This window comes from Mytilus edulis, chromosome 9 (genome assembly GCF_963676685.1).
Source record: "Mytilus edulis chromosome 9, xbMytEdul2.2, whole genome shotgun sequence".
Taxonomy (NCBI): domain Eukaryota; kingdom Metazoa; phylum Mollusca; class Bivalvia; order Mytilida; family Mytilidae; genus Mytilus; species Mytilus edulis.
This window is the reverse complement of record NC_092352.1, coordinates 16,036,223-16,059,335: the sequence shown is the minus strand read 5'-3', so window position 1 is coordinate 16,059,335 and position 23,113 is coordinate 16,036,223. Positions and strand designations below refer to the sequence as shown.

The 23,113-nt window shown below is 31.5% G+C and overlaps 1 protein-coding gene across 1 annotated transcript in view; it reads left to right on the top strand.

The window, feature by feature from the left end:
* Nucleotides 1-354: 354 nt before the first annotated feature.
* Nucleotides 355-23,113, top strand: part of LOC139489556 (piwi-like protein 1) — a 30,799-nt gene continuing 8,040 nt past the window's right edge. The window contains exons 1-15 of the mRNA XM_071276111.1: nucleotides 355-476; nucleotides 3,239-3,348; nucleotides 6,972-7,083; nucleotides 7,616-7,685; nucleotides 8,405-8,701; nucleotides 9,206-9,401; nucleotides 10,551-10,669; nucleotides 11,164-11,244; nucleotides 14,193-14,306; nucleotides 15,687-15,878; nucleotides 16,318-16,396; nucleotides 17,358-17,456; nucleotides 19,879-20,019; nucleotides 20,729-21,031; nucleotides 21,886-21,981. Coding sequence (XP_071132212.1) covers nucleotides 3,256-3,348; nucleotides 6,972-7,083; nucleotides 7,616-7,685; nucleotides 8,405-8,701; nucleotides 9,206-9,401; nucleotides 10,551-10,669; nucleotides 11,164-11,244; nucleotides 14,193-14,306; nucleotides 15,687-15,878; nucleotides 16,318-16,396; nucleotides 17,358-17,456; nucleotides 19,879-20,019; nucleotides 20,729-21,031; nucleotides 21,886-21,981 — 1,992 coding nt within the window. The 5' untranslated portion in view covers nucleotides 355-476; nucleotides 3,239-3,255. The remainder of the gene's footprint in view (nucleotides 477-3,238; nucleotides 3,349-6,971; nucleotides 7,084-7,615; nucleotides 7,686-8,404; nucleotides 8,702-9,205; nucleotides 9,402-10,550; nucleotides 10,670-11,163; nucleotides 11,245-14,192; nucleotides 14,307-15,686; nucleotides 15,879-16,317; nucleotides 16,397-17,357; nucleotides 17,457-19,878; nucleotides 20,020-20,728; nucleotides 21,032-21,885; nucleotides 21,982-23,113) is intronic.

Sequence of the window (23,113 nt, the reverse complement as noted above, 5' to 3'; positions counted from 1 at the left end):
ATACAAATTATGTATGTATATATATACTAAAATCGAAACTGACAAACACGAGTCTATCAAATATAAGCGAGAAACGCACACGCATTTATTTTGGCTGTAAGCAAAACTAAAAGAACTTGAGTTATTTGTCGATTATATTGTAACATTTGTCAGAAATGGCTGCATTCGTACTCCGAAACGGTAAAAGTTTTGGGTACAACTCGTAGTTTTCCAAATCACAATTCACTTTAAACAACAGTTTAACACTATAACATAACACCAAATTTAATCCTGACGTTTTCAAATAACAATCAATTAATCATCCAATTAATCGTATGAATTTCCCGAAAAGCTTGATACGGGATCGGACAAAAAATACTTAATTTATATGTGGTTTGTTATGATGTCAAAAAGAGGCTCAGCGCGAGACAGAAGAGATTGACAAGTTACACCAAAATGTTTTCATAAAAAAACCCTACATATAATCATCAATTAAGGTTAATATAATTTAAGAGTATTGCTTTATACTTATCTGACATCTTTCACATGTTATGAAATGGCAATATCATGATTGTAAGCTTGATGAAAGTTACAAAGTTGACGTCTGCGTGTCATGTGCTTTCCTTTTCACGGTTTTTGATTTTACCATTGTTTTATTTACCCTAAAATAAATGAACACATTTATGGGACCCCTTGCTGTAGAGTTAGTTAGAGTCATTGGTTACACTATAGTGGTGTACACGGCGACTTGTCTAAGAAAATAAAATCTATGTTGCATAACATTTGGTTAAAATTTTCCTTTTTTCACAGTTGCCTATTTTGTAGCTGCGGAACCGTAGCTCTTAGGTCCTTATGCTATTTTTTGACTATTTGCGGACTATAGAGCTACGGATTTTTCCTATTTCAAAACGTTCGGAATTGCGACCCAGGTTCAGGTTGCACTTATTTCCCCAAAATTTATTGTTTATAATCCATGCAAAGCTTGTCGTTTCGTCAGATATTTTTCTAGGATATGACGTACCTATTTATGTTTGAATATTCATTTCATTTACACTATTATCTAATTATTCCCATTTGTATACTTTCTCCGCCTATTTTGTTTGGCCATATTGAATCTCGTGGCGACGTCACGAAAAAAATAATTAGATAATAGTGTGAAGGAAATGAATATTCAAACATAAATAGGTACGTCATATCCTAGAAAAATATCTGACGAAACGAACTATATATATTGACAAGCTTTGCATTGATTATAAACAATAAATTTTGGGGAAATAAGTGCGTCCTGAACCTGGGTCGCAATTCTGAACTTTTTGAAATAGGAAAAATCCGTAGCTCTATGGTCAGCAAATAGTCGGTCTCACTAATTAGCGACAACAAGAATTTTAGCGACAACAAGCGTCAACAAGCGACAAGAAGCGACAACAAAAATTATTTTAGCGACAACAAGCGACAAGAAACTATTAAGCGACAAGAAAACATATTTTTTTTAATTAAAATTAATTATTGCAATAAATATTAAAAGAATATGCAAAAGAAAATAATTTTAGCGACAAGAAAGTTAAAATTGATAGAAAAAAATGAAACATTATTTACATATTTATTTTATCATCTATAATGTATAACAGCCAGTATTACGTTTAATTATTGTATTATGATATTACTTTTCCTTGTGTTTTAGAACATATTATTTATCTTATAATTTGGGATTTACTGTATTTAAATTCGGAATTTCGGGATTTCGTGTTTTTAAGCCCGGGATTTCGGGATCAGGACCCCTCCTATCACCCCTTATCTCTTTCTTCTTCACAAATGTTAATTTCTTCATCTACCAATATACTAATATAAACTTCACAATCTCTTTCTTCCTCACAAATGTTTCATTTTTTCGTCTATCTATATAATAAAACATTTTAATAAGACATATCTGCTCGTATATTTAAAAAAACACATTACATTCAAATTTCTTTATAACTTATAAAAAAAAAATGTTTTCTTGTCGCTAAATAGTCTTCTTGTCGCTTGTTGTCGCTAAAATAATTCTTGTTGTCGCTTCTTGTCGCTTGTTGACGCTTGTTGTCGCTTCTTGACGCTTGTTGTCGCTAATTAGTGAGACCCCAAATAGTAAAAAAATAGCATAAGGACCTAAGAGCTACGGTTCCGCAGCTACCTATTTTGGTGAAACGTGGGCTATTTCAGAAAATCAACATATCAGCAAATTAATGTAGGACATGCTCAATTCTGTTGTTGGACAGTGTTGAACTGTTCTAGAATTCCCATCTCCTGTCAACCGAGGCAAGTTGATTTATTAAAAAATAATTAGTCGCCATCAGCTGAAATTCATAGCGGTTATCAATAAAAATAATCTTTACTATCAATCACATTCACTCGAGATATAGTTTTTCACATTCCATTCATAAATCACCAAAAGAAAAACCACTACTGACCTACCTTTTAAGTGATTGCACTGTGATAATCCAGACTAATCTGGACTTTCATTTAAAGAGAAGGAGAGGAGATGTCAAAAGTTTTCTTCACACAATGGTTTATAAATCCTTTATGTGACATGCAACAGAGGCCATTTACCCATATCATTTTGTCAAACAGTACAATCAACACCTTTATTAATTGGTCCTTTATTGTCGATAGCTATAAAATGCAATCAGCTGATTATTGAGTTTCTGTCAAAATCATAACAAGTTCAAGGTGAATTCCGTGTATAGTCTGATCAGTTAAAAGTCTGAGAAACTCTGGAAAAAAAGTAAATAAACAAGATGGATGAAAATAAATAGTTATATATATTTCTTTCGCAAAATTCTTTCGCAAATGACCAATTTTAATCGCTGCAATTTTTATTTTTTTGTAATTTAAATGGCGACCGCCAGGTTAAACCCTGCTATTTCTGACCATGTCCAGATTAAAGTCCCTGATTGGTTATTCTCTTGGCAGGAGTGAAATACCTAAAAGCTAGTTTATATTACCTCCAATAAAAACCTGACATCCAATGTCAGACATGACATAACCTGTGATTTTAGAGCATGTCCAAAGGTGTAATGTTATGAAGGCAGCAATAGCTTATATTAAATATTGTTTTAATAAGACGTAAATCAAGTTAAATGTAGCTTCTAACATGATTGAAATTTTTTCAGTTGACCAGCTTTTTGTGCAATATATTTCCCCAAGACTGATAAAATAAAAAAAAAAAGTATTGATAAAAGTGGAAATGATTATAATTAGATTTTTTTTTTATTACTTTTAGGAAGTAAAAGATCTGAAATGGCTACTGGTGGGTTTGGAAGAGGTGGAAGAGGGGCAGCTCTACTTCAGGCTCTGAAAGATGGAACTCGTAAACCAGGAGATCAGGATGAGGTACATGTGAATCATGACCATAATTGTGCTAAGTCTTGAAGTTAATGGCAATATACAGTACGCCCAGAGAGTATGTAATCGCGAACTCTAATCACCGATTTCCGTGTAGCGGATTGACACCGCGAATCACGGATTATATTCCCAATTTCCTCCAAAGATTCTCTCCCAACACCGCATGGCTGTTAATTGGTTTATTGCCCATCGTATGAACTGAAAATTAATGACGCGTGACAAGATCATCGGATTAGCCAGATTTATTACCTTTGTACATTTAATCGATCTTGATTGCACCTGTGTTCTTTAAAATACGGTATTTAAATGTCCTTTCATTGTCAGATAAAAGTGTGACATTTTTATTTAAAGTAAGATAATTATTTTTGTTTGTATATGCCCATGTCATTGTCTTATGACAGGCAACGTACAACGTATAAAAATACGAATAAAACACTTATTTTGTATTTTCATTATAGTCCGATCCGGTCATAATTTTTGTTTTTTCAACAAAGATGATTTTACCACAATCAGAACCTTTTATGACCTAAACAGAGTTCACTTGTTGATCTGATAAATTTACTCTTGGGTTTAATTTAGATTTAATAGTTCAATATTATATAATTAATATCAACTGGCTTAAATCAAAATGATGTTTTTACGGTTATATGTATGAGCAATATTCGGTTCATTAATAGTTCAATATTATATAATTAATATCAACTGCCTTAAAACAGAATGATGTTTTTACGGTTATATGTTCAATACTTTTTATTTATATTGAAATGTAAAATATTCTGTTTCACTACCTCGGTAGAGTACCGACTTGAAATATTTGAATTTAAAAAAGAAACTGTTAAGTGACAAATAGTTTTGTATGTATGCAATGTGGCAGCTCTATATTCATAAATACTGAGATACATTCGCCGCCTAGACACAACACAATAATCACAACCTTATTTATTCATACGGAGAAAAAAATCATGTGTTTTTTTATCCGTAATGATCTGTTATTGATCTTTAATTATTTAAAATAAAATTGGATTAGCGCAATCCGTCCGTATTTTACTGCTTGTTCAAATCCTCGGCGAAATATAAAAAGAAGTATTTCAACAATTTATAAAATAGAATATTAAAATGAAATTATATCGTATTTCAAGAAAGAAATATGTAACTTGAAAAAAATGTGGATCGGATTTTTACGATATCAACAAATTTTCACAGAGGATCTCTACCAATGCCCATCAGGAACTGAACGACATGCATCCTGTTTTCATCTACCATTAATATATAGTGTTGACTATGTCCTCTGTTGACTGAGAAACGTAAAAATAAAAGACTGATGTTGGTTTATTCAGAAAAGGAATATAATTTAGAATCCGGTTAATCAATTGTAAAAGGACCTTCTAGAGCCTCAATCTTAACGCACACACATTTATGTCAATTTTTTACAAATCAAGTTTAAACCTTGAATGAACTTTCCCACGGTTATCCAGAAAGGTCACCTGAGTTTACTGTTACATGATACTATTTCCCGCCAAATAAAAATCTCGTGGACAAAATTGATGTCACTATTTTTAGCATTCAATATTGTGAGCGAAGTCAAGTTCAAGTTCAACTACGCACTGTTGATCACTGAGATGCGTATCTTCTTCCCACGGCAATTAATTGCTTTAAAAATATTTAAAGATCACTCTTCTAAATACAACACAAAAGTTTACATTCATTGTGCGTAAATGAATATTATGCAACGACGAGTTGATGCAGCTATAGAAGTAATCCTGTTGTAGCCGAAATGTATTATTTATCCTAAAGTAATGCTAACAAACCGTGAAGAGAAAATGCCGTAGACTTATTAAGCATAAGGAATGGTGAATAGTATTTTCTTTTTTTCTTGCATATTGCATATACAAGTTTTAAAACGTTATTTTCTTTCTTTCTCACATTTTATACCTTCAGCGTTAATTTCCGTTTATTTTCACGCAAGTATGTCTCTTTTCGTAACTTAAGTTATATAAATTACCGATAAAATAAATCGAGATCATAATCAAGAATAGATTTTTTTTTTATAAAACTTTAATGAAATGAAAGCATTAACAACAACCTTTTGCTTTTTAAAACTTTTATTTTGTAATCGTAAAATGGAAATTGCGTAGACTTATTAGCATAACAGATAGTGAATAATACTTTCTTTTTTACTTGTATAAACAATTTTGAGACTTGTAATTTTTCTTAACACTGCCCTAATTTATTCAGCGTTAGTCTCTGTTTATTGTTACACAATTATATCTCTTTTAGTAAATTAAACATTTATTAACTGATAAAAAACGGAAGTCAAAATCAAATATAGTTTGTTTTTAAAACTTGATTTAAATGTACAGAGTCGGTGCAATTAAAAGAATTAACAACAACGTTTTGATTTTTATTTAATCTTTCAATTGTTTCAAGCAATCAGATATAAACTGATAATCAATAGACAGGAAATGCAATTGTTTAATTACATAAGAAATCTCGCATACCTTGACTGTCGCTTGCCGGCATAGATCAGAAGGATTAGGGCAATTAATTATCTGGTGTGACACCGCGTCACTCCAGACTGGGAGAGATGTCGCTAATACAATAAACAGAAGGTAACGGATTTACGCGAAAGTCGGAGGGAATACTCCCAAATTTCTCCGAGAATTCAGGGAGTGATGTCGGAGTTTCCTGGTGTTACACCAGGAAAAAACTCGGTGTATGGAGTATGGGAAGGCTTTCGCGATAACTGTACTGTAGTAAAGCATGATTTTTGTATCAGCGAGTTAATCTGACTTGTGCTGATTATTGTATCATCAAGTTAAACTTGACTAACACTGATTTTTGTATCAGGAAGTCAAGCTGGACTTATGCTACCAATTGAGGGGCAAGGTCGCTTTCCCATCTGTCATTGAAATATCTGATGGGAAAAGTTTTACAAATTAAGCAAGTCTTTTTTTAATTATTTCAATTGCAAGCAAGAAATATTACAAAACATGACCTGTCAATAAAAACAAAAATAATTTTAAATGACTATTATATTGGTGGTCTTAAATCTTATGGTAACATGCATACCTCAAATGCAGGATGTCGATGTATCAACACCAGGCTTTATCAATACTATCAAATTAAGTCTTGATAATTGTAAGTAAGAAATGTAACAAAACATGACCTATCAATAAAAACAAAACAATTATTATATGACAATCATATTGGTGCCAGGTCAGTCTTCATGATGAACTGTTAAATCTACAGGCCCGGAGCTCAATTTTTGAAAAATGTTAGTTATATTATGTTGGCCTGTAGATATAATTTTTACAGGCCCAAGAGCAATTTTACAAGCCTGGGCTGCCTTTCAGCGTGAAGACGGCCAGGTGGTCTTAAATCTTAGAATGCACACCTCAAGTATCACGTCAGTGTGTCAATATCAGGCTTTATCAATTCTATCAAATTAAAGTCTTGATAATTGCTATTTGCTTCTCTGCAAAGATAGAGTTTTTGCTCTGACAACATGCCAATCACTTAAAATCTTCTTTTTTGCTAACATGGATTGTGTCTTGTTTTCAAGAGTTACAATTTTTACCCAAATTTTGATAATCAGTGTTTTTCTGTTGCAGAAACCAGTTGGAGTTCAGCAAGCAACACAGCCACCTCCTATTGCTATGGGTAGAGGTGATATATTGAGGGGTTTGGTTGCTGCGAGATCGGCTCCACCACCTACACCAGGAGGTGAGATAAAGATATAATACTTTTTTAAGAAGTTTTATTTATCAGCTTCAGTTTTGGTAATAACAAGAAAAAGGATAAGGGAAGATTCTTTTTGTTCATCGTGAAATGTCTTTTTGAGAATAGAACGATTATTATTAAATGTTCATATTAACATGGCTTATAGAATAGCTACCTGTAATTGAAAAACTCAAATATTGAAAAATATAAGAACAACACGTTAATTCAAGAATGTGTGTAGTACATGAGTTAATTATCAGTATTGTTCCTTTCACAAGTTGAATATTTGTCAATATTAAAATGCTTTGATTAGTTATTCTTTAAATTACATTGACAATGGGCTTTATGAAGGATATTAAGTAGAAAATGCAAGAATCTATATCTTTTTCAAAGCATTTACAATTTGTGTTGAAGCAACGTTGTTGACGACTCCTTGACAACACTTATTGTGAAATTATTGGTTTTTAATTCCCTTAGAAATCATGTTAATTCACTACAATCAATATAACAATTACTTTGTGTATTGTTTTTAAAGGTGCACCAGATCAGGCTCCTATAGGATTAGCAAGAGGAAGAGGGTTGGCTGCTATGCAAGCCCTTCTACAGTATGTATTTATGAAGTCTAAGTGTAGGAACACCATTTGAGAGTTCACCTGCATAATTGGCTTACAGGTGTCCTTTTTAAAAGGCATTGAATGATTGCTGATAGCACACCTCACACTTGTGGAGGATTTGTTTGAAAAAGATGCCTCCCATCTCATTACATTGCTGTTAAAAGCCTTCATATCATAACGCACAAGGAAACCTTACTGAAAATAAGGTTTTAGTCAATTATTCAAACTGCTGTTTGTATATAAATTAAAAGACTGACATTTGAAAACAAAAAACTATAACATTGTTATATACATTTCAAGTCTTTCGCCTAAGATGGAGTTTACAATTTTTTTTTACCATTCATTATTCAATATTAAGACTCTTGACTCAAATTAGATGCTGATTGGCAATGATGATCTAAACTTTTATCATAAAAAATATACAGAACAATAATAATGAGGTAATGAAAGTATGAAACTTAGATGGCCCATTTGAACTATCATGGTATCTTGTCCTTTTGTAAATCTTCAGGTATACTTTTCAATTTATTATTTAAATGTTTTGTGATTTAATCAGCTATGGATTACAAATGTTAGTTCTACTTTTTAGAAAAACTGCATTACTTTTGTTATAAAAAAATTATTTTGATTATTTTATATGGTACTGTTCATGTGGTTCTAACAGTTGCACTGAAAGAAATATTCATTAGAGTATACTATGTTAATTTCAGGGGAAGAGGACGTTCAATGCCATTACCTCAGCAAGCTCAGCAACTCCCAGTGGGACAGGCATCCCCTCAGCAGACTCAGCAAAGTCCAGGGGCACAAGCATCACCTCAGAAACAGCATCCTCCTGCAGGACAACAACCTTCACCTCCCAGAGCTGGTCCAGGATCAGCTGGTCAGCCATCCCCTGGTCAACCATCACCTGGTCAGTCATCCACTCAGCAGCTAGAAGGAAGGTTTGCAAGGATGGCTACAGAAGATAGAAGACCCACTGTTAGCAATGTTGGAAAAGATGGCAAAGCGTTAGTGATTTTTTCACAAACATAATTGAAATATTTGATTGGTTTTGCTGAGAAAAGATGTTACACTCTGATTTTTTCTCCTGCAAATGAATGCAATTAATTACAATTTTATCTTGTGATTTATAATGTTCACAAGATATGGTAATTATATCAAATTTATATCAGATCTTAGCACATTCTTCTTATTTGCCTCTCTTTTAACAGTTCATTACTCATTGAAATGTTACATTGTGAAATCAGAACACTTTTAAGTAAAAGTGGTTAGTTTGCCATTATGTTGTTGTCACATTGACTTGAAAATTATACATATATTATGATGTCAACTTATATATTAAGATATTTTCCAAAATTAGGTTTTTACCCTCATATATTGGTTCAATGAACATTGAAATTATGGTCAAGTAGGACCTGGTGTCTAATGAATGCATATTCTTGTTATACATAATATTTTACATTTATAAAGTCATAAACCTTTTAAAGAATAATTCTTTTTTTTATTTTTAGAGTTGCCCTATCAGGAAATTATATAAGAATTAAGTGTGCCAATCCTGGTGTATATCAATATCATGTAGATTACCGTCCAATGGTTGATTCAAAGAATATGAGATTTAAAATGCTCAATGAACACAGGGATGTGATAGGACAAGTGAAGGCCTTTGATGGTAGTATATTATATCTACCAATCCGGTTGCCAGATCAGGTAGGTGGTGTCAGTGATTTTTTTATGTAGTTTTAAGTTATAGTTCAATATAAATTAGCTATATTATAACATGACCACAAGTTTGCAGTGAAATAAAAACCTTTAACAATTTCACTCTTCCATAGGAGTTGTGAAGACGTTTTTCATGACATTGCATCAAAACAATTGAGACTGTAGAAAATATATTGTTCCTTCTATTTTTCTACTTTTGCCATTCAAGAGTCCATGGTAGATGTAATAAAAAGAAAAACTAAATAAAGAATTAAAATATCAAAAATTATTCCATTTTTGTATTATTTTAGTACATTTTCTCTTTGAATTTTATTTAAAACAAAAAAGCATATACACTTTGAGAAAAGTGATATTTATCTTACTGAAAGTCACAGGCTTTTACGTGTAATGTTATTGTAAAATAATTTTTGATAACAATTGGTTTTGGTAGCAGGTTATTTTAAGTGTGCACCACATATTTTATGTTATTTCGAATAGACAAACAAATATTAGTCTTTCTATACAATTTTATTATGATTTCAATTTTGAGCTGGGGTAAGTCATGAAAAAATGTTGATGACGTTATGGTCACATGACAAAATTATGACTATGAGCAGATAGACAAAAGAGAGGGCATACATAGGCTATGCCTGTTGCCCAATCCAATTCAATTTATTTGAATAAAATATTGTTTAAACGTAAACGATAGACAAAAAAAAACCAGTCAGTCAATCAGAAGACTCATCACATCCAAAATTAAATTATTTTTCTATATATTTGGAATCTTAGTTTAGTTATTCTCTAATTGTTAGTCTTTTCTGGTCCTATTGTTGGGAAACTTTTAAACAATGCTTTTAACTAGATCTTAGCGTCACTTTTACAGTTCCTGAGTTATGTCCTTTGAAAATGTAATGTGCTAGCGAGGTCATCATCTGGACCCATTCCCCAATTATTTTTTAATGATTTAAAAAAAATATTGATGTCTTTCACACATAAATTTAAAAAAAATATTTTGAATCAAAATATAATCCAATCATGCTGTCAGATTATTTAAATGAATCAATTAAATTTTCTTACAAATTCCCAACGGTTATCATGTGTGTCCTTTAGAGCACTGTATTTGAGATGTTATAATTATATTTTTTGAATATTTTTCAGGAAACTGTTGTAATTTCTAAAAGAATTACTGATGGGGTTGATATAACCCTTACCATCAGACTCACCCGTGTGGTTCCTCCAGAATCTTGTTTGATGGTGTACAATATCATTTTTAGAAGGCAAGTCAACATAGATGTGGTGATGCAATGAAAATGCTATAATAGATATATTTAAACAAAAGAAATTATTTTATCAGTTACTGTGGGGTGAAGCTAAAATGACTGTTTTATTCAAAATGACCAGTCACACATTGAAAATGAAAACACTAATAAATCTAGATCATGAGAACTTTTTCAAAGAAATGGTTTACAAGGTCACTTCGTTATTAATCTTGCACAGGCTCTTCTCAAGAAGTGAGTTTTGACTTTTTTTAAATTCATATCTGCATTGATATCTGAAGTTTCCAACTAGATTAACATCAGACAGACACATTACACTTCTTTTTATCTACTACTTAGATCTTCTTGTTTGTTTTTTCCCCAATTTATTTTGGAGTACCTCATAGAAAAAAAAAGAAACTTGAATAACATGTCTTCCAAACACATTTATATTTATAGTGCATTTAAAGTGCTCTTATTTAATTTTGTTTAATTTATTTGAAATTTTATTTTAGAATTATGTATATATTGCAAATGGTTCAAGTTGGACGTTATTTTTACAACCCAAAGACACCATCAGCTGTTCCCCAACACAAGTGAGTAAACTGAATAAAATTATCAACTATTACCATGATCTTAAGGAAACAGAAAATTAGTTTTATCTATTAAAGTAAATCATGTAATATTTATTTGTCATTTTGGATGCTACTATTTGAAATGCTGACATCCATATATATTTCTGTACGTTGTTTATCTGAAAACTAGAATCCAAATTCTTGGTTTAATTTGAATAAAACTAAAATCATAAAGGGTACTTTGTATTCTGATGTTATGCAAATTTTTATACGACCGCAAAATTTGAAAAATTTTTCGTCGTATATTGCTATCACGTTGGCGTCGGCGTCGGCGTCGTCGTCGTCCGAATACTTTTAGTTTTCGCACTCTAACTTTAGTAAAAGTGAATGGAAATCTATGAAATTTTAACACAAGGTTTATGACCACAAAAGGAAGGTTGGTATTGATTTTGGGAGTTTTGGTCCCAACATTTTAGGAATTAGGGGCCAAAAAGGGCCCAAATAAGCATTTTCTTGGTTTTCGCACTATAACTTTAGTTTAAGTTAATAGAAATCTATGAAATTTTGACACAAGGTTTATGACCACAAAAGAACGGTTGGGATTGATTTTGGGAGTTTTGGTTTCAACAGTTTAGGAATTAGGGGCCAAAAAAGGGCCCAAATAAGCATTATTCTTGGTTTTCGCACAATAACTTTAGTTTAAGTAAATAGAAATCAATGAAATTTAAAAACAATGTTAATGACTACAAAAGGAAGGTTGGTATTGATTTTGGGAGTTTAGGTCCCAACAGTTTAGGAATTAGGGGCCAAAAAGGGACCCAAATAAGCATTTTTCTTGGTTTTCGCACCATAACGTTAGTATAAGTAAATAGAAATCTATGAAATTTAAACACAAGGTTTATGACCATAAAAGGAAGGTTGGTATTGATTTTGGGAGTTTGGGTCCCAACAGAATAAGGGGCCCAAAGGGTCCAAAATTAAACTTTGTTTGATTTCATCAAAATTGAATAATTGGGGTTCTTTGATATGCCGAATCTAACTGTCATGACTGTGTATGTAGATTCTTAACTTTTGGTCCCGTTTTCAAATTGGTCTACATTAAGGTCCAAAGGGTCCAAAATTAAACTTAGTTTGATTTTGACAAAAAATGAATCAGTTAGGTTCTTTGATATGCTGAATCTAAAAATGTACTTAGATTCTTGATTATTGGCCCAGTTTTCAAGTTGGTCCAAATCGGGGTCCAAAATTAAACTTTGTTTGATTTCATCAAAAATTGAATAAATGGGGTTCTTTGATATACCAAATCTAACTGTGTATGTAGATTCTTCATTTTTGGTCCTGTTTTCAAATTGGTCTACACTAAAGTCCAAAGGGTCCAAAATTAAACTTAGTCTGATTTTAACAAAAATTAAAATCTTGGGGTTCTTTGATATGCTGAATCCAAAAATGTACTTAGATTTTTTATTATGGGCCCAGTTTTCAAGTTGGTCCAAATCAGGATCTAAAATTATTATATTAAGTATTGTGCAATAGCAAGTCTTTTCAATTGCACAGTATTGCGCAATGGCAAGAAATATCTAATTGCACAATATTGTGAAATAGCAAATTTTTTTTTAATTAGAGTTATCTTTCTTTGTCCAGAATAGTAAGCAAGAAATATCTTATTGCAAAATATTGTGCAATAGCAAGATTTTTTTTTAAATAGGGGTTATCTTTCTTTGTCCAGAATCAACTTAAATCTTTGTTATATACAATATACAATGTATATTCACTTTTTACTACCAACTGATAAATTAAAATAATCTTTACCTTTCAGTGATAACAAGCAGTTTTTTTACATCTTAATATTTTATGATGTATTTAAATGAGTAGTTATTGTTGCAAACTCCATTAGAAATTTTAATTGAGATTAGTTTTGGAATAAGGGAAAGGGGGATGTGATTAAAAAAATTGGGTTCAATTTTTCTCATTTGAAATTTCATAAATAAAAAAGAAAATTTCTTCAAACATTTTTTTGAGAGGATTAATATTCAACAGCATAGTGAATTGCTCTAAGAGAAAACAAAAATTTTAAGTTCATTAGAACACATTCATTCTGTGTCAGAAACCTATGCTGTGTCAACTATTTAATTTCCTTATCTTATCTAAAATGTTTTTAGATAATGTATGTTGGACATTTGCCAGACATGACTATGATGTCATTTTCTATTTTTATTTGCCAATAACTTTATGTAAATAACTTCATTGGAAATTTGCCAATATAAAAATGTTGCTGATGAAGTTTTTTTTATTGTTTTATACAATAAACAATGTATATTCACTTTTACTACCAACCAATCTTTACCATTCAGTGATAACAAGCACTTTATTTTACATTTTAATATTTTATGATGTATTTAAAAGAGTAGTTATTGTTGCAAACTCCATTAGAAATTTGAATTGATATCAGTTTTGGAAAAAGGGAAACGGGGATGTGAAAAAAAAAGGGGGGGGGGGGGTTTAAATTTTTCTCATTTCAGATTTCATAAATAAAAAGAAAATTTCTTCAAACATTTTTTTGAGAGGATTAATATTCAACAGCATAGTGAATTGCTCAAAGGCAAAAAAAAACTTTTAAGTTCATTAGACCACATTCGTTCTGTGTCAGAAACCTATGCTGTGTCAGGATCAACTATTTAATTTTAGATTTAAAAAGTTTGTGTAAAAAAACCCATGTAATGTCAAAAATTTGATCACAATCCAAATTCAGAGCTGTATCCCGCTTGAATGTTTTGTCCATACTTGCCCCAACTGTTCAGGGTTCGACCTCTGCGGTCGTATAAAGCTGCGCCCTGCGGAGCACCTGGTTATATTCTGTTAGCATAAACAGAACAAACCTAACAACACACTTTCCAATTTTGATGTTTTTTTAAAGTTTATATGAACATAGATATGTATCATTATTATATCATTTCTACTTCTGATTTCAGATTGGAGGTTTGGCCTGGGTACATAACTTCAGTTTGTGAAAATGAAGGTGGATTGATGTTGCTGGCTGATGCAAGCCACAGAGTTCTAAGAACTCAAACTGTACTTGAGTTAATGTAAGTTTACATTTTACCAATAGATATAGGAAGATGTAGTATGAGTGCCAATGAGACAGCTCTCCATCCAAGTCACAATTTATAAAAGTAAACAATTTTTTAGTAGATTATCAAAATTCTTTTTATGCCCCACCTAGTGGCATTATGTTTTCCTGTCTCCGTGTCCATGCGTCATATCTTTCATTCGTCTGTCCGGGTTCAGGGTTAAAGATTTAGTCAAGTTAGATTTGATGAAGTTAAAGTCCAATCAACTTGAAACTTAGTAGTTAGTACACATGATCTATCTAAATTTAATCCAAATTAGAGTTTTGTCCTCAATTTCATGGTGCACTGAACATAGATAATGATTGTGCGTATAGAGCATCTGTGTACTATGGACACATTCTTGTTTGATGTTAACATGGGGTGTTATTAGATAACTATAGTATTGTTAGCCAAAATAGGTTTTACAAAATAAAAAGTGATAGTTCAACATGTAATTGAGTAAGTAAGTCCAAATAAGCCCTATCAGTGTTTTTAAGAGATAATAGTTAGTACATCAGTCTATTAAATAATAATGCATCTTTTAGTTATAATATTGGAAAATTTCAAAAAAATTTATACATATCTGGGTTGTTGGTTTTTTTTTTTTTATAAAAAAAAAAAGATGGTTGGTACAAGACAATGACATACAATGACATGAATGGCATCCTACTTTTCTTTGTTACAAGAAGTTCTTCATTGATATATTTGTATGTTTTATTCAAAAAGGAAATAAAATCAAACATATAAAACTGTTAAAATTTTGTTACAGTTTGTTTTAAAATATACCTTTTAATTGGATATACAGCCATAGAATGAGATTTACCAAAGAAAATAATGAAATTTACATGAATCTCACCAATTTACTTCCAAATAATTAATATTAATAAAGAGCATATTAGCTGTCACCTAAAAAAAAATACACAAACAATAGTATTTTATTTTTTACTATTCTCGGGCAAACATTTATTTGGGAAAAACTTGTGCTCTATGATAATGTAGCCAAAATGTTTTTCAATTCGGCTTTGTGAATGTAAAATATTAAGTATAACTAAAATATGCATTTGTTGGACACCATGTCCTACTTGACCAAAATTGCTATGTTTATTTAACCATTATATTGGGGTACAAACCTAAATTTGACAAATATTTTGAATAAGTTGACATCATAATATATGATCTTAGTTGCAAAGAAAATTCCCACAATAAACCTTGTCCTTTAAATAGTTAATTATTAGGGAATAATTACATGATTACTTAATAATAAGCTATGTCTACTATATAAGCTTCACCACAAGCTAAAATTTTTAAATCCTCTCATTTCACTAATTTATGATGAATCTGTTTTGTTTGTTTCAGGCAGCAGATTGTACAGAGAAATTCAAGTGGCTTTCAAGATGAATGTGTAAAAAAACTTGTAGGGACTGTGGTACTAACAAGATATAACAACAAGACATACCGCATAGATGATATCATCTGGGATAAAAGTCCCGCTCATTCATTTCCCTGTAAAAATACAGGAGAGTCTATTACTTTCCAAGAGTATTACAAGTAAGTGTTGATAACAGGAAGAGGTTTACTTTGTGAATAATGTTCAGGTTTTTAGTTCATTTTTCTTTTCTTAGGAAAGATTAAAAAAAAAATAGCAATTGATTGTCCTTTTGGAAACCGAGAAGAAAAAAATATATATATGAATTAAAAATCAAAGAAAATAGTCACATTATACAACTGCTTATTTCAAGGAAGAAAAACTGAAAACCAACCAAATGAATATTAATATATCTCTACCATCATTGTGATCATGTAAAAGGTTGAAAAAAACTCAAGTTAAAACATTTTTATTCTCTTTTCAAGATCTAATAGATGAAAATTCAAATACAAGTTATTTTATTCCAAACATCAAAAAGTTTAGAAGACGAAAAAAATTTAATACAAGTTTTTAAGCTGAAGGTGGGCGTGGCCTTCTTAAAATGTTATAATAATGTTACAGGAAAGCTTACAATAAGAATATTCAAGATGACCAACAGCCACTTCTCCTACACAGACAGAAAAAGAAGAGAACACCTCAGGTATGTATTAGTATTATATATTGGAGTAGATATAAAAGTCCTGTCATAAAAAAATGATCCAATTACAAACATTCTCTATGAGATCATTAGAACTGCTGGTGTCAGCCTCCATCACAGCTTACACTTAAATGGGTTTGTCTGTCTGAGCAGTTACAGCTCATAATGTATGTCAAATATTTCTCTATACTTTATATTGGCAGTGAGTTGCATCAAGAATAGTAACTTTTTACGACTTAAAATCACGTTCATTGACTATGTATTGTGTGCTTGCTGAATCCAAGTGTGTACACAATATGTAAAGCATGTTTTAATAATTTGTCACTTTTTTGTGACACATTACAGCATCTTTTTTTCACAAGTTGCTTTTCAGTAAGATGTTAAAAGAATATAAAAATCTAATAGAATTTTCATCATATCTTTTTGCACATCGCAGCATTTTCACATAGATTATTTGCTGCATATGGGTTGACTACTTTATTTTTACACCTTTGAGGCATGTACTTCCAATAAACCTAAAAACAGTTCATGCATTATTTGTAATGTGCAAATATGGTTCTGCCACAGATATTATATATTTTCTCAAATAAGGTTTTGGGTCAGCTTCACTGTGACAGATTTCATTGACCTAAAGTAGTTTTGTTTTGAAAAGAAAGCAAACAGTCACACACGATTTGAAATTAAAGGAAGATGTTTTCGAACAATTAACAAAAGTTTACATGAATCCTCATGGCAAAAAAGGGATGTGGACAATGCACCAGTGCAATCTATACAAGGCAGATTGCAGTTTTGTTGCATACAGAGGATAACATTTGACTTTAAATATTTACATCTTTGGGCCTCTTGAGATTTGATTCATGCAATTAAAGGGCTGTGAAGATGTTTTAATAAGGATAACAATATGTTTTCATATTACAGCATGAATCTTTGTTGACTAAATAAACGGAGACTTGTGTTTTTTCAGGGAATGGAACAACAATGTGAGAACATCTGTTTAATTCCAGAGTTATGTTACATGACTGGTTTAACAGATGAACTACGATCAGATTTCAGAGTGATGAAGGTAATGTTTGCAGTTTATATTATTATAAGGAGACCAGATACAGTTTGGAATTGTATTGTGAATTTTAGACCCCTGCATAATGAAATGGGGGGCATTAAGTGTTACCTTTGACCTTCTGCCTGTCTTTCCCATTTTCGTTTTTGCACTACCTGAAGTTTTTCTCATCCAAATTTAATGATGATTTAATCATGATGTGCAGAACCATGGACAATGGAAGTCCAGGTTATCATACAACAAATAATTATATTTGAAAAAAAATTCACAATATCATCACTTCGGAAAAAACACTGTTTAATTGGTCTTATAATGTTCCTCACATGAGATAAATTGGAAAGACAAGGTGTTTTTTGTAACAATTCCCTACACTTAGTTCCTTTGTGCACTCTTCCAGATCTCAGTCTAATATTCTCACTTATGAAATCACATACTGTATCTATGTTTGTGTCATCCTTTAGGACAACAAAGCTAGACAAATTAGACAGGTAAGTGATACATGTCTCACTGGGTGCTAGCAAAGACAAAGTGTCATCTTATTAATCGTAGTATTTGTAATCAAACTTTCTTATTCTCATTCAGTTTTCTTCAGATTTTTTGGAGTCATTTTAATGCAGGGGGCAGTAAGAAGTACCCAAAATTAGTTTCCGTTCTCTATTAGTTTGCTGCAAGGAAATATTATGCAACTTATTCCCAAAAAATACAGATCAAGTTTTAATTTGGGTGTCATCACTTTTACTGCCCTACAGTTTTAAAAACTGAAAAATTGCTGATTTTTTTCTTATCCGTTCTCAAACTGTAGTTTGCATCAGGCTAATAATATTATGAAAGTTTTATGCAATTCTTATTACCACAATACTGAGATTAAGTTATAATTTGGGTGGCAGTACTTTTACTGACCTTGAGTTATGTCCGTATAAAATCTTATGTGCTAGTCTGGGTATGGACACATTTTCAAATATTTTTTTTTATCGTTTTTCTACCCTCATGTATTTAGTGCATGCAAGTACCACTTCATTATTGTCTTTGTTGTATATCTTTGTAAACAACATATCTCATATAATAGTTTTATACATGTTTGGCAATAACATGTGCTGCATATTTCCTTCCAAGAAATATGTGTCAAATTATTTCACTTTTGTATTTTTGTAGATCCCAAAAAATAAATTTATGTTATCCTTGGACTGTTAAAAATCTGTAAATGTGAATTATATTTTTCGCCTATATGTTAAGGCCAAATAAAATAGTATGTGTGGTTCCAGTTACCGTCTTTTGGTATGTATAGTGTACATTTGTGTATAGTGCGCACCCCCTTCATGAAACGAGAGAAAAAGTTTATTGTTTGGTCGTATAATACTCCTTGACATTTTCAGAAAAGTTCAGCTCCAAAATCGGCAAACAGAAGGTCTATTGGTAATTAGGAAGTTAACTTTGATGTTATATGCAAAGGGACACATTCCCCATTTTTTGTTTGTTTGTAATCATCATCACCTTTAGTTTATTCAACTACATTTGCAAACAGGAGAATATAGATTCCTTGAAGATTAATTGTTTGAAATTAGTTAACATTTAAAAAAAAATCTGAATTACAGACTAGCCTTTAAAAACTGAAAATCAAGAAATGCAATTATAATTCACACACATTTGCAAAAAAGTTCTTAAGTTGTGTAATAAAGTGTTATCTTTCTTAACTTTTTCAAGACTCCTTGTCATCTGTGAATTTTTCTGTTTTTCCTGTCTCAAATCCTGCACCTTAGTCTTTCTAACCTTTTCTTTGGTTCAACTGTCAATGTATATTTGTTCCACCTAACAGAAGTTCCAATGGAAACTTTGTTATAAACAATGTCATAATATCTGTTCCTGTTGGAACAAATATTCCATACCATTTATTCCGTTCGGAACATTTACTGTAATATTTATTTCAATTTGGAACTTATATCATGAAGGAGCTTCTATTCCGTGACACAACCTGAGAAAATTGAGATTTTTTTTCATCTCACAGTGATTTTACAATTGAAACAGGAAAGGAAAGTTTATTACTGAAAATTACACACATGAATCAGCTGAAAGGCTGACCATTCCTCAACCTCCTGCTAAGAATTAACTCCTTTAAAACTGTATTGGGTCCCCTTCATTCCTTTTAAGCTATTAGTCTTTTAGTATCTGATAAATTTCAATTGTGTTTGCATGTTTATTTAATATTTCAAAAGTTTTCCTGGAAACTCATAATTACAGTATTTAAATTTTGTGTCATGTTGATGAATTGATTATTTCTCATTTGCTACAGTCACTCACCCTCAAACGTTTTTTTTATGTGTTAAAATCTAGAAAACATATAAAGCATTGCATACTGATCATTGAAAAATGTTCAGTGTAACCTATATCATATTGACAATTAATTTTTAATTAAAATATTTTCTTTTTTCAGGATATAGCAACACATACAAGAGTTTCTCCAGCGCAGAGAAAACTGACAATGGGAAAATTTGTAAATAGTGTTAACAGTAGTCCTGAAGCAAGTCAGGAACTAGCAAACTGGGGCCTTAGTTTTGACAATGATACAATAGATGTAATTATATGACTAACATAACAGTAGAATTCTTAACTCAAGTATAATTTTCTCAAGTTGAAATTATTACAAAAATCAATGGCTGTGTAAACATTTAGCAACACTTGTCAATAATTGAAAACTATCATTCAAACATTTGAAAAATACTTTAACTTCATATAAAAGAAAATTTTTACATTACAGTGCAGTTCATTAATACATCAACTTGAAAACCTTTTGACACATCTCTTGATGTATACATACACTCACACACTAGCACATAAGCATACATATATATTTATATATATCAAACCTTACAACCAGTTTGTATACTGACATAGTTTTATTTGTGTAATTAATCTGTATGCAGATAAACCTACTCGATTAATTAAACGTTAAGTTGAAATAGTGACTGATGTATTTTAGTTGACTGCTAACCACACGTGTTAGTTTATAATCTCAGTGTCAGGTCTAGTTAAACTTGATAACTGAATTTGTATTTGATTTATGTCCACAAAGCTTACAGAATTTATGACTAAAATAAAAGATGTGTCAAATTCATTATTAAATGGGATACCATGTCTTCTTGCCAACTGTATGTTAATGTAAAATTATCTAAGCAAAACAGAAAATTCAAATGCTATGTTTTAATTTACAAATTTGTCCCCTTGAGGGGGGGAAAAATGAAAAACTTCTGATGAAATCTAATTTTGTAATTTATTTGAAACAGATTGAAGGCAGACAAGTGCAGGAAGAGAAGATTATATTCAGGGATGGTCATGTGATGGCAGGACCTCAGGCTGACTGGGGTAGGGATGCAACAAGAAAAACTGTAATCACAGCTGTTGATCTCAAAAACTGGATTGTGTTATACACCAAAAGAGATTCAGCTGCAGTACAAGAATACATCAGTATGATGTTAAAGTGCTGTCCTCAAATGGGAATACAGTGCAATAACCCAACAAGATATGAACTCAGGGATGACAGGACAGAAACGTATATCAAATCTTTACGAGATAATATAAATCCTACTGTAAGTTTAAATTGTATTTAAACTAAGAATAATAATTTGTGACATAATACATGACAAATCAGATATTTGCAACTCAACCTGCACATATACACCTTATCGCTATTTATCGGCCATTTCTGACATCACACAGTTTCCCGTAAAATTTTGGCATCATGATATGAAATATCTGACGCCACAATGGAAAAGTTATTGTTGAATGATGTCAAGAGTTCAAGTGGGACAGATTCTCGGGTCAGCTGGGAATAGCCATAAGGTGTATTGTAAAACACAGTTTGGAAACAATTGCTAGTAATGATATACATTATATGCTTGACTGCTTTGAAAGTTTTGATTTTAGATTGTTAACTTATTGCTGTAATATTCATAAATAAGTATCTTATCATTTCCCAATAAACATGATTATGATGTCACAAAAAACATTCTTGTTCACCAACAGATTACTTCAGACAACAGCACACTTGATCTGAATGTTTTCTGACACACATTTTTAAATGCAGAGAAATGATGTGACTGTTTTTATGCCCCACCTACGATAGTAGAGGGGCATTATGTTTTCTGGTCTGTGGTTCTGTTCGATCGTTCGTTCATCCGTCCGTTCGTCTTTGCGTCTGTTCAGGTTAAAGTTTTTGGTCAACGTAGTTTTTGATGAAGCTGAAGTCCAATCAACTTGAAACTTAGTACATATGTTCCCTATAGTATAATCTTTCTAATATTATTGCCAAATTAGATTATTACCCAATTTCACAGTCCATGGAACATGGAAAAGGATAGTGTGAGTGGGTCATCCGTGTACTTTGGACACATTTTTGTTATGATTTAATTACATATGATTAAACTATGATTTCCATTTACAGGTTCAAATGGTTGTGATAATCTTCCCAACATCCAGAGATGATAGATATTCAGCAGTCAAGAAACTATGTTGTGTAGAATGTCCAGTACCTTCTCAGGTTTGTCTTTTGATTTTGATAAAAATCCATAGTTTAACATTGTATTATTCAACTTTCTATGCCCAGCCATTGGGAAGGGGCCATTAAGTTGTACCCTTGTCCGTCTGTCCATATGTCCCAAAGTTGGTTTCCATTCTCTAGCTTATTTTTGCCTTGACCAAATGCTATAAAACTAATACACAATGCTTATTACCACAAAACTCAGATCAAGTCCAAATTTGGGTAGTGTCACTTTACCGTTCTTCGGTTATGTCTGTTTATAATTTCAAATGATCTGCAAGGGGGGACATCATCTGTGTCACATGAACACATTCCTTATTTATTATAATGATCATTGTGTATTGAACAAGGACAGAATATTTTCAAATAAAGGTATAATATGTCTTGTGGATAAACATCCTTGTGCATTGACTAATTAAAAGAACAAGACAGCTCAGAGAAAATGTATGTTTCTATTGTATTTTGAAATGGGAAAGTATTGACCTTTCTAAAAACATTTACGTTTCATCAGTGTGTTCATCTTCTTACTATGTATCAAAAGTCAGTCAAGTTTCAATAACTAGTGCTTTATCAAAAATTCATATCTTTATAAAAGTAAAAGATCAAAAGTATTCTCATTGGACTATTAATTTAAAAATGTGTTTGCCAGGAAAAGATTGATTTTCTTTCATCACACAAATGTTTTTGTTGCCTGTTTAAGTTACAAAGAAATCATAAGTTTGTCAGAAAGTATACTGTTACAAACTTTTCTAAACTTGAAATTACTAAAATCCAAACATTGAAATGAAAGCAAGATTATTAGCATTACAATAAAATTGAGAATGTAAATGGGGAATGTGTCAAAGAGACGACAACCTGACCAAAGAGCAGACAACAGCCGAAGGCCACCAATGGGTCTACAATGCAGCGATAAACTCCAACACCGGGAGGCGTGCTTCAGCTGGCCTCTTAACAAAAATGGACACTAGTTCAGTGATAATGGACGTCATACTAAACTCTGAAATATTCAAAGGAAACTAAAATTAAAAATTATGCAAGAAAAAATAAGTTTTGGTTTAAATAGCATGAATCTTATCTAGGGAATTTCTGTTTTACACAATAGATTATGATGTATAAGATGTTGGTAGTAAAA